Source organism: Brassica napus, chromosome A7 (assembly GCF_020379485.1).
Source record: "Brassica napus cultivar Da-Ae chromosome A7, Da-Ae, whole genome shotgun sequence".
NCBI classification, from domain to species: domain Eukaryota; kingdom Viridiplantae; phylum Streptophyta; class Magnoliopsida; order Brassicales; family Brassicaceae; genus Brassica; species Brassica napus.
In genome coordinates, this window is record NC_063440.1 from 17,043,267 (window position 1) to 17,055,437 (window position 12,171).

Consider the following 12,171-nt stretch of genomic DNA (forward strand, 5'->3'; position numbering starts at 1 on the left):
TACAAACCAAGACACTCCAAAAATTAGGTATACTTGCGCCCATAATAAGATAGTAAACCATAATGATATTTCTATGACTTCGTTACGTTTCATTTAAACTATAGTAACCCGAACTTAAACTTAACTCGAACTCTTACTCTATTATTACAAACTGAAAACTAAATGGATTTTAAACCAAGAATGCTTAAGACGGATTTTTGTTGAACAAGCGAACTAAATGGTTAATTAGAAGTTTTAGTTTATCGATCACGAACAACTTTGAATGAAATGGTTTACCGATCGAATGTTTGCATGGTTTGAAACTTTTGAGTATTGAACCGCAAGCAAGATTTCAGCGAGTTACTTTGATGATCTTGGTTCTCGATGTATTTCAAATTCAGATGTTTTGATCCTTCTCCAAATCTTGAATTCTTCTTTATGAATAGATTTGAAGTCTTTTGGGTGATTTCTTCAGTGAGCAATTTCTTCATGTCTTATGATGGTGATTAAACTTTCTAATAATTTAATTGGTAAACTTTTTTTGAACTCTTTATCTCTGACTGTCTTGTTGAGAGCCTAGACAAACCATTGAATAATTGTCCCTATGAAAATTACATTGAGGAAGCAACTAAACTAAAGATGAAATCTGCTACTAGTTATATTTGGACCGACGCATAATTGATTTTTTTTTTAAATTGATATTTAAATTTACAATATATAAAAAGATTGTATAGATGCCAAACAAATCAGCTAGTAAAATGGTTGCGGCTGTAACTTCCGTTATCCGGATTCGATTTGCTGAAAAATAGTTAAAATATTATTTATAATGTTTGAGTTTTCGGTAAAAAAGAAAAAGTAAAATATCATTTTCTTTGTTTACTAAAAAAAAGTTGTATAGTTGTAAACAAATGAAAATACTGTATTCGAGTGTCAGTGGATGAGGCCGACGTCTACTCAGACCATTTCCAACCCACCTTTCTTTTTATCTCTATATTTTCTTCTAAAATAAAAAAATTCTATTATAGAGGTGGATTTGCTCAAATGTATGTCTTTATAATAGAGTTTCTCTATGTATAGGGGAAAATATAGAGATTTACTATTTTTATCTTTAAATATAAAGGTAAAAAGTAATATTTCTCTATATTTTCCTCTAAAATAGAGAAATTCTATCATAGAGACATACATTAGAGCAAATCCACCTCTATAATAGAGATCTCTATTTTAGAGAAAAATTTAAAGATATACGAGATGCTTTCACAGATATACGACGTTCTCGCACCGTCCCTCCCCCGACGCACGCACACGCGCAAGAGCGAGACAACAACATTTGTTTTCTTTTTGAAATTTATAAAACGTTTCAATCTTCTAACTATATTTAAATAAAAAAAAATCAAGCTAATGGTTTTTGAACCCCTCCAAATCCAATGATGTGAAGACGAGCACTCTTCGTACATTCTGTACAATAGAGGCTCTCCAAGTGGAAATGAAATTACATCAATTAACCAACGAGACTTTTTGATGTTTACAGTACGTAGCTTTTTTTCACACATTAAAAGAGAAGCCTACAAAATTTAAAAGTAGAAGCTATTTTGAAGTATTAATAGTACAAAGTTGTGTGACCCTTTGGTTTTGTAACATTTGTAGTCTTTAATAGTGTCGTGTCTCCACTCTCGAGCTCTGAGAGTGTTTATGATGACTACCACAAAATAAATGATTAGAGAATCTGACTCCTTAAATAGCAGAATGTTAGGATAGAGTTTGGAGAAAATTATAAATAAATACTTCTTCCGTTCCCGAAATTAAGATTTTCTAAAGTATTCACGTTTATTAAGAATGTAATAAATATTTTTTATTTAATTTATTTTTATATTATTATAGACTTTTGAATAATTTTCCACCAATAAAATTTAAATATTTCAAATATCTTCAATTAATATTTCTTAAAAGCATAAAAAATACCTTAACAATATAGAAAATCTATTTTTATGAAATAAGAAAAAATTCAAAAAAAAATTACTTTCGGGAACAGAGAAAATACTGTACTTGACCACTTTTGCCAAAAAAGTATAAATTCTCCATTAATCCAAACATGTTAACTTGTGTTGACTGAGCCAAGTGAGGTATAAGTTTAGTCAGGATTACTTATCACTTAACCAATGTTTATTTTTTTTAACAGAAACCAAAATGACATTGTTTTACTAAAATACAAAATACCAAAATTTACCGTAAAATATTGAACCTACACATTTTTGTTAAAAATTATGAACTTTTCATTGATCCAAAAAGTATAAATTTGTTTTCAGGTCGAATTTTGGATTTTTGGTTTATATATAATTTTTCTCAACTAAAATAAATTTATATTTTAGATCAATGAAAATTGCACGTTTTTAGCAAAAATAAATGTTGGTTAAATGGAATTTAGTGTTGACTAATGTTATAACAAAAACTCATGTAATTTGCCATATAACATTGTTTCTTTTTAATATTTTTAATGACTATAATATCCTTATCTCTGTCTCTCTCTTCTCCCTTTTATGTGTTCTAATCTCTTTATCTCTCGTACAAATTCTTCAAATCATCTTCTAATTCAACATAAATCTTTATTTTGTTATTCTGATTCTTTTGACATCCATAATGTTAATCTTATTATCTCACCCCAATTCCAATGTTTCCAATTTCGAATCACAATTAACTTTTAGATAATATATATGTTAGTAGATATTTTATTACTTACATGTTATTATTTCGATTTCAATGGATTCTTAATCGATACACGAAGTGTTAGCGGTTACAAATAGATTTGGAGCTATTTAATAGATAACTAATTAATTGTTAATAGTTTCATTAACTGATATATAATTTGTTAGTCGATACATTTGTTTGATACATAGATTGTTAGATGATACTGAAATTATTAGCGGATATGTTAGTTGGTATGTAGATTGTTACCTGCTATGTAAATATTTAGCTGATAGATCTAGACTTACATGTTTTCGACAAAGCATAAGGGCATTTTCGTCCGTACAGTGTCAAAAGGTTACTCTTTTTTGGATTATCCATAATTATGGGTATTCAGCAAATTTAGACTTTAATTAGGGATATTCCACACATTGTTTAAAAAACCTAACAAAATTCACCGTAGAAATATTGAACTTACATATTTGTTGCTAAAACGTATGAAATTTTCACTGATCCAAAAATATAAATTTTTTTTTAGTTCAGATTTTTGGTTTATATATAATTTATCTCAAAAAAATATAATTTATCTCAACCAAAATAAGTTTATATTTTGGGTCAATGAAAATTGCATGTTTTTTAGCAAAAATAAATGTTGGTCAAATGAAATTTAGTGTTGACTAACGTTTTATTTAATTTGGCTCGGTCAACACAAGTTAACATGTTGTTTAGATTAATAAGTTCATGTTTTTTTTGACAGAAATGTGTAAATATAGTATTTATTTGATGTTTAGTTTGTGATATTACGTTAATTGATTACTTTGACATTCGGTACGACATACAAGAACTATGATTTTAGTTAAAATGCATTACTTTATCAAAATTTTCTGTAATTTCATTCCAAAGTTTTTGTATTTCACTACAACATTCTGATTGTTAACGCTCATAAACATATCACATTTATAATACCACTTTAAATTTAGATTTAGATTCGAGGGTGGAGTAAGGTTTTAGAAATGCGAAATTTAGAATTCTAATAAATATATAAATAAATATTTAAAATATATAAAAAACTTAAAAATAAGTTTCAAACATAATTTTTGATTATCAAAAATAAAATAAAAATTATAAAAATTCAAATTTGAAAAAGTATAATTTAAAACATTTAAAAAATATTTTTTAATCTATTTAAATAATTTGTTATATATAGAGAGAACAAGAGTATAAGAGTATTTTGTCACTTAATAAAAAATATATTTTTAAAAATATCTCTTTACTGATGGTAAAGATGAATAATGGTACCATGAAAATGGTAAACATGAAATTCTCCCCGGAAACAAAGTAAATAAAAGTATACAATTTTTAGGTTTAGTTAGACTTCAATTTCACATATTCAGAAGAAAGCATTACGAAATATGGTGTTTTCAACATTTACACCATCTAAAAAAAAATATTTTAATATTCACATATTTCTTTCTTTCATTCCTCAAAATTCATTATTGTAAAAAAAAAAAATTTAAACAATTTTTGCCTTCACCAAAACTGAAATAGAACAATAAAAATTAGAAATTTATTTTGATTAGTAAATCATTTTAAACTATTGCGTTAACAAATATTTACTTATTCATTTAAAAATAAAAGATCTTTTAAATTTTATTTATTTGGTTAACTAACTATTGAAACTAAATTATCGTTCCAAAAATTATTCATCGAAAATTCCTATTTGTTTTCAAAAAATAATTCCTTGTCTATAATCATTTTTGTTCATTTAGGGTTATTTGTTTCTCCATCCACAAGGCTTATCTGGATAGAGATGTGAATTTTGTTTGTTTAGACCTTAAATGTACAAGTCATCGAGATGACTCATCTGAATAAGTTTTAAAATTTAGACTTAATTTTGAAAATTAGCTCGATGCTCCAAATTGAACCATCTGGATGGAGATAGTTATGCCAAAATGGTATAAGGGTTGTTTGTTTCACATTCTATCATCATCTAGCCGATTTATTTGTATGATCTATCCAGATAATCTATTCATATTTTGTGGGATTGTTTGTTTGTCCATCCAAATGGTTCATTATAATGAATCATGTGGATATATTTATGTTCGTTTCTTTATTTTTATTTCCATTCAGATGAGTTCAATAAACACATTACTAATATACCCTTATTTTGATTTAATCATATATTTGATATTAAGTTTAACTATATTGGCTGTTATTATTTAGTCTAAAATATGTTTACATTAAAATTATTCTAATATAATATTTTTTGGTTTTGGCTGAAAAGTGAAAAAAATCGGTTTTGGAAGGAAAATGAGATTTTCGGTTTTAACAGAAAACCTAATTTTTTATGTTGGCGGGAAAAATGAATTTTCAAATTTTGGCAAGAAAATAAGATTTTCCGGTTTTGGATAGAAAATAAAATAAAGAAACCGAACATAAATCCATTTAGATGGCTCATCTGAATAAACAAATAAATAGTACCATAAAATCTAAACGAGTTATTTGGATGGATTATACAGATGGATCGACTGGATGGAAATGACAGATGATGAAACGAATAGTCCCTTGGTTTATTTTGATAGTCATTCGTCGAATCTTTAATTTAGTCAAGAACTTAAAAGGATTTTTAACATAAAAAACCCCCAATTAAGTTTATTTATAGAAAAAACCCCTAAATTAAAGATTCAATAGAAAAACCCCCAACGTCACTTTTCTTAAAGAATTAGACCCTCCGTTACTTGTCCCGTTAAGAATCGAGCGCAGCGTATTGGGATGGTCATAAAACAGCACGATTTGTTAATAATACAACATGATGTTTAATTAGATGTCATGTAGTTTACTATTCCAACTTTAACTCTTTTAGTGTTGTAAAAATTCCCAGTGTCGAAGCTTAGAATGATGAACCCTAATTCGTGAAAGAGAGGGGTTTTGAGTTTCGTTTGATTCTTTGACCTCCACCATAGTTTTCTTTTTCCTTCTTTGTTCATGTCTCCCTCTTGGAAACAATTCTTTCTTGTTCTTTGCCTCGAGCTTTTCTTCTTTTGTGGGCTTCTTCTCTCCATCACCATCTGAAACCACTTCTCGCATTGCCTTCTTCTCAGGTTTTCAGCTGCAAGAAGAGTTTCATCATGGCTGACTTCATTATCTTATTCTCTTCAGTCACTTTTGAGACTGATTTTTCTTGTTCTTGTACTTCTTGTTCTCTCCCTCATCTCACGGCAAACGTCTCTTTCTCTTGTTATCACTTGTACTCTGTTTTTTTACTCACTCTCTGTTTTTTTCCAAGTTGTGTTTTTGCTTGTACACTCTGTAAATTTTGTGTTTCTCACTCACGTTTATAATTGTGTTGCAACTGAAAGCAAAAGAGAAAAAACAAAACAAAAGGTATAAATATTATAAATCACCAGGGAAAAGAGGAAAGAATATTAACTTGAAAATTTGAAGAACCCTAATTTCAGTTTAGGCATCTCACGACTCAGATATAAGGAAGAAGAAAGTCTGTCGTTTTTTGTGTTCACTAAGAGATGCGTTTCAACTAAACGGGGGTTTTCAAATTTTAGACGGGACAAGTAACGGAGGGTCTAGTTCACTAAGAAAAGTAACTTTGGGGGTTTTTATGTTGAATCTTTAATTTAGGGGTTTGTACCCAAAGTAAACTTAAGTGAGGGGTTTGTACATTAAAAATCCAACTTAAAACTGGTTAAAACAAAAACAAACATAAATTACATAAAATCATTATGTTGTATTTTTTTTTGGTCAGCATGAATCAAGGAGCGGGAGTCCTTTTAGCAATATGACAAGATGTTTCTCCTTTTCTCCTAATGTCTCATAACTCGAACACAAAACTCAAATCTATACAACAAATCATAACCTGAGAACGAAATAAAAACCATATCCTAAAATATTTAAATAAACCAAAAGAGAACAACAACCTTTTCTTGTTCATCGTTCTCTTGCGGTCACACCAATATCCTTGCCCCTTGTCTTCTGCTCTGCCCTATGAACCGATTGCTTGAACGCTACGGTTGGAGCAATTCTGCAATTTCTCCTTTGATGCTCCAGAACTAGTTCCCCGGCTAACCAGTCAAGCTTCTCGAAATTGCTTTGTTCATTGATTCTTTTACCTCCAAACAAAACGGACTCTACATTCTTTTGCTTTAACATCTCCTCAGCTACTCCAACCAGCATATTTACATTGCTCCCACTCGGGTCAGTGTCTATGTTTGGCTTCCAGGGTCCTAAGCTCGACCCGTTCGCCTGCAACAATACCCATCACTTAGTGACTACCTAAACCTACATTACACCTCAAAGTACACTCCAAGAATTGCTTGTGAAGAATCTACAAATACATTTTAAAACGGGTATAATTTCATTTTAGACAAGTATCCAAGATAAACCATATAACTTTTCCTTCCAATAAATCAATCGGATCACACGTATGAGCAATGTTGGAGAAAAATATATGTGGTAAATAAGGGATTAGTGCTTAGGCGGGCACCTAGATAAAAAATCGTTTTAGAATCGTTTTACTTATAACCAATTTGTAGCATATGCTGAGAATATTTTTCATACCTGAATCCGAACGTAGTTGCTACTGCGGCAGTGACCAAAAGCCATTGCCACAGCTTGGTCCACCGTGTCGGCAGCACCATCATTCGAAATAAGAGCTGCAGGTCGAGCCCAATGCTTAGACGTCCACTTGATAATCCGATCATACTCATAGCTCACATCAATCAACTGGCCCATACCAAGAGACAACACAAGCAGATCCTCAACTCCACGCACGAACGGAAACTCCTGCTTATTGTGCAACACGTGCGTAATCGCAGCCGCCGTTGGATTACTCATAGCTAATCCTCCACCGATCGCCACACACTTAGTCGTTCCATCAACCGACTTCATCTCCACCGGCTCAAACACCCCTGGCTCGGCCCATGTGGCTCTACAAACCTCCCAGAGCCGAAAATCGTAGCCGTCAGTCTCAAGCGCGTCGGCGCGTGAGAAAAGAAACGGAGCCGAGCTTTTAAGGTCGTAGCAAGGTATGAGCACAGGTTTGAGCGTGTCCTTTAACGTTAGCTCCGAGAAACACTCTTTCATCACTCTCTTTAACTTACCCGTTCCGGAACTACCCAACGACCCGGTTCTCATGACCCGTTTCACGAACGACCCGTAAAGACCCTTTGCGTTTTTCGTTAAGAACTGCCACGTGTCCTCTGCCTTAAATATCGGACGGTTACCATCTCTCGACCCGAATAGCATCGCCGTGTAAACACCGCCTATACCGGACCCGGCGGCGACGTCGAAGTAATCGGCGATTCGGGCATTCGGGTCGCCCGAGTTGGATTTCAAAGCGTGTTCTAGATAAGCCAACGCCTTTCCGGGTAGAATCCCTCTCATGCCTCCTCCATCGATGCTCAAGATACAGACCTTCCCTCTCTGGTTCTTAGCCGGCCCAGTAACCGCCGCCGGGTTAACCGGTTCGGGTTCGGATGATCCGGAAAGAAACTTGCTCTCCAGGATGGAGAAAATCTCGTAGCTGAGTTTGTCCGTATCGATGCTCGGTTCTTGCGTATCCGTCAAGAGGCTGCTATCATCAGCCGCCGTATCTCCGCCGCCTCTCTGTTTTATTAAATGCTTAACGGAAGCCGTCGTGGCTCCTCCGCTGGGTTTATTGCGTACTCTTTGCATGATGATTGAGAGAAATCAAATCCAGTCCTTGACTCAATTAAGACAACTACAAAACAAATAACACCTAGTTCGTTTTGTCTACCATGAACGCAAGAGTTTCAGACCAAACCAGTCGTAATTGGTCAAACCAAGTAAAGTATAGTCTTTCTCTTCTTTTGCGCGGAATCTTCAAATATTCAACACGAGCTCGTCTTTTTGCGGAGAAAAAAAGAAAATATCTGAATCATCTTTTTTACTTTTCTGCAGAGAGATGATGATAACGAAGAAGAAGAGAGCAAGAACACAAAGAGTTACAGAGTATGTCTGTGTTTTTGTATCTCACGCTTTACTTAAAACCCCTCCCACCAAACCAAGATTGAAGAGAAAGGAGAGCAGACAAAACGCGGTTTAATAAAAATGGAGGAACGAGCAACAAATATTTATAGCTAAACTTTATGTTCTATAAACACAGAAGTGTTACAATTTTGTCATTAAAGAGACTTGAAGTTGCATTCACTTTTATAGAGATTTTATTTCTATAGTTTAAATAATCACACTAATTTTCATTAGATGCTGATATATTGGCAAAAAATGTTAGTTTTAGTGAGCAAATTTCTATATTTTATATGAGAAACTACGGATTACTCTAGTATTACTAACCTTTGGGTTTAATGTAATATTTAACTCTAATTTCTTTTAGTAATAAGATATTAAAATGAAATAATCAATTGTTTCTGTTTTAGTTTATCAAATGAAAATATTAAATTATGGACTGCAAAAGAAAAAAGAATGTTTATAGGGAAAAGAATGGTACTTGCAAGTATCACCTAATCTTACTCTTGCCTCTCTGTCTTTCTTGTTTTTTACATAAATGTAACGCTCCAAATCCAACGCTTAACAGGTTAATATTCATGCCTTTTTTTTCTTCTCTCATATATGAAATGCAATCAAGAGAATAAAATGCTAATAAAAAGAAAAATAATAATTTATATAATTTGACCTTTACGGAAAAGAGATGTTTAGTATTTTTGTCAAAAAAGAATACATCAGAAACGTGTGGGGAGGGACTTCGGAAAATATTTTATAGAATTTTTCAATCATATATTATATGGTGATGTAAAATTCGACAAGTCAAAGTTGTATCGTGTTAGCTAATCTTTCTTTTTTTCTCTTTTGAATATGGCATTTAAAGTATTTATTTGCTATGTCACATTTTGGTATAATCAAATCTGTAAATATGTTTCATATAACCTACAACAGTATTGGATGAAAAAAAAGGTAACTGTAGATAGCCAAATCTACAGAACTTGGGTTGGGAATTTTAATCAAAACTATAGATCCTGCCCTATATGATCCGCTGTGGAGTAGATACGAATCAACATTTAAAAACAAATTGAGTTACTGATATGGTATGGGATAAGCTTATTTTAAGCGGAAAGAATACAGGTCAACCAAATTTGAATTCCGAGTATCCATCGATCTGCAAATTATTATTTTTTAAATATACTTTCATAAAAAATAAAAAATATTACAAATATGTATATTATTTTAATTACAAATATATAGTTTATTATTTTCTTTACTAATATATAAATTTTTTATTAGATGAATAATTATAATTGAGAAAATTTTATTATAATTAATAATACCTGCAGGTTCAACGGTTTACAGGTACAATTTGACGGAGGAAAAGCAAATTACAGAAATTTTTTCTTTGTAAATTATACGGATCAGATTTTATAATAAGAAAAATAACTCAATCCACAAACTTATTAATGGATCAGGCAGAATCAGTTTGACTAGCTTTCCAATGCACAAACTACCCTTTTTTTTTACCCAAAAAATAAAATAAATCAGCCAATCATATGGTGTTGATTTGCCACATCAGCCTAGCTTCTGAGTTATCGAACAAAAATTCGGCTGCATTAGACCATCCGCAACGGCAGTCCAAGACGAATCCTTAGCCCAAATCCTTAGCCCAAATGGAATATAATATTAATAATTGGGCTAAGATTATTACGGATCAGTCCGTAAATAAGAGATAGAAGGATCAAGTCCTTGTGCACGTGGCGTCTAATGGTTGGCTCGGTGAATTATTGTGTTTGGTTTTGTTAAAAAAAAAAATTTGCGATCGAAGGGGAGAAAAAAAAAATCAGAGCTTGAGACGAAAAGGCAAATCATTCGCCAAATTCTCCTTGACTGTCCCCGTCGTCTCCGCTCATCTCTGCCGCGACTCCGTCACCGGCAAATCACTGCGTTACGCTTACGTCAACTTCGATTCCGCCATCACCGGTACAAAAAACAAATTCAATCTCTGTATTGATTCGATCATCTCTAGTTTAGGTTTTCTTGCGATTGATGATGAATCGCTTTTCTTACAAGTTTTTTTTGATCGTGAAACTCAACCTTAAGAGACCAGAGAGAACATTAGCCTAGAGAGAGCTCGCTCGTGTCTGAAAGAACATCAAACCTCGTATCAAAAAAGGAAAATGGCATTGAAGCTTAACCCTTTGGCATCTCAGCCTTACAAACTCCCTTCCTCGGCTCGTCTGCCAATCTCTACTTTCAGATCTCCCAAGTTCCTCTGCCTCGCTTCCTCTTCTTCCCCTGCTCTCAGCTCCAGCACTAAGTCTGTCTCTTTCTCTCTCTATCCTCTTGTTTCATTTGCAAAGTATCTGCTTTTACCGATTGTGTTTCTGGGTTTAGTTTGTTTGTTCGGTTATGGATCTATGTTCTGTCGATGTTAGCTCAATCAAAGGATTTGCCTTAATCTGGGGTCTAGTGATTACTGATGGGGGCCAGCCTCTGTTATTCTCTGTCTCATGCCAATGCTTCTTTCTTGAATCTGATTACACGATTCAGATGACAACATCGTAACATTCTAGATTCATTCACGTTTACAGTTTCTCTGAGATTGATTGCTCCAATGTATATAGAATCTTTTGCCTTTAGTATCATAACTATTCTGCATCATAACACTTTCTATTATCTTCTTATGTTTTTATTTTATAGTTTTTTTTGTTATATAAAATTCAGTCTTTTGATGTTTATTTTACAGTTCTTTTCTGGTTTATATTTCACGATGAAGTGAATGTTCACTTGTTACTTATTCATTTGATAAGTTTTTTTTCTTTTTCTTTTGAGCATTGAGAGGAGCGTTCTTGAACATATCAGTTTTATGTTTGTTTTCTTTCTTGAAAGACATTACGTTGGATGTTATAGAGAGAAGACATGCATGCGTACTTCGTGGCCTCTCTCTAATAGTTCCGTCCAAAACTTTCACTCTTTTTATCTTGTCTCTATCTGATTTTGTCTCTCTAGCACCTTTCACTCCCTGCAAGTTTTTGTTTGTTTGTTTGCGTCACATTGCCAAGTGAACATTGAACTGCATAACATCTCGCGTCTTACATTTAAGGAGTTCTAGATGTTTATTGGTCCACTAATTATCGAATTGTTTCTCCATTCTTTTGGTAATTAGGATCGAAGAAGTTGTTTGTTGGAAGGGCTTTGAGAAAAGCTGGAAGGATGGAGATGCTGAAACAGAAGCACAAAGACAATTTTGTTGTCAAGTTTAATGTTGGTTGGTTTAATCTGTACGTGAAGAACTTGAGTGAAGCAATCAACGAAACAAGGCTGCTAGAGATATTTGGAAGCTATAGAAAGATAGTCTCAGCAAAAGTGATGCATGATAAAAATGGCAAAAGTAAAGGATTCAATTTCAATTTTAAAAAAAATTAATATTTTTTTTTTAAGGACTCCATCTTCAAAAACACCATTGGACAACCTGTTTTGATTTAAATCCTTAACTATTCAAACAAAAACCAAAAAAAAAAATATTACTAAAAT

The 12,171-nt window shown here is 32.6% G+C and overlaps 1 protein-coding gene and 1 long non-coding RNA gene across 3 annotated transcripts; one reads left to right on the forward strand and one right to left on the reverse strand.

Annotated features, from left to right (window-relative positions):
* Positions 1 to 6,360: 6,360 nt before the first annotated feature.
* On the reverse strand, positions 6,361 to 8,815 carry LOC106352883 (patatin-like protein 7). 2 transcript variants are annotated; one of them, XM_013792530.3, is made up of 2 exons: positions 7,231 to 8,805; positions 6,361 to 6,915 (listed from the first exon to the last, which is right to left on the reverse strand). In XM_013792530.3, the coding sequence occupies exons 1-2, from the start codon at positions 8,344 to 8,346 to the stop codon at positions 6,601 to 6,603; spliced, it is 1,431 nt and encodes a 476-aa protein (XP_013647984.2). In that variant the 5' UTR covers positions 8,347 to 8,805; the 3' UTR covers positions 6,361 to 6,600. The 2 variants fall into 2 exon arrangements, with proteins under 2 accessions (XP_013647984.2, XP_048592978.1); XM_048737021.1 differs by having other exon boundaries at positions 6,774 to 6,997; positions 7,231 to 8,815.
* Positions 8,816 to 10,411: 1,596 nt separating this feature from the next.
* On the forward strand, positions 10,412 to 12,108 carry LOC125576598. Its single transcript, XR_007315026.1, has 3 exons — positions 10,412 to 10,617; positions 10,738 to 10,954; positions 11,804 to 12,108. It is a non-coding gene; the product is annotated as an uncharacterized LOC125576598 (long non-coding RNA).
* The last annotated feature ends 63 nt before the right edge of the window (positions 12,109 to 12,171 follow it).

What these genes read in the sequence shown, in the direction of transcription:
- LOC106352883 (XM_013792530.3), bottom strand. Translation starts at nt 8,346, where the DNA reads ATGCAAAGAGTACGCAATAAACCCAGCGGAGGAGCCACGACGGCTTCC. An exon ending in GCAACTACGTTCGGATTCAG is followed by an intron (nt 6,916 to 7,230) that starts GTATGAAAAATA and finishes GTATTGTTGCAG; the next exon opens with GCGAACGGGTCGAGCTTAGG.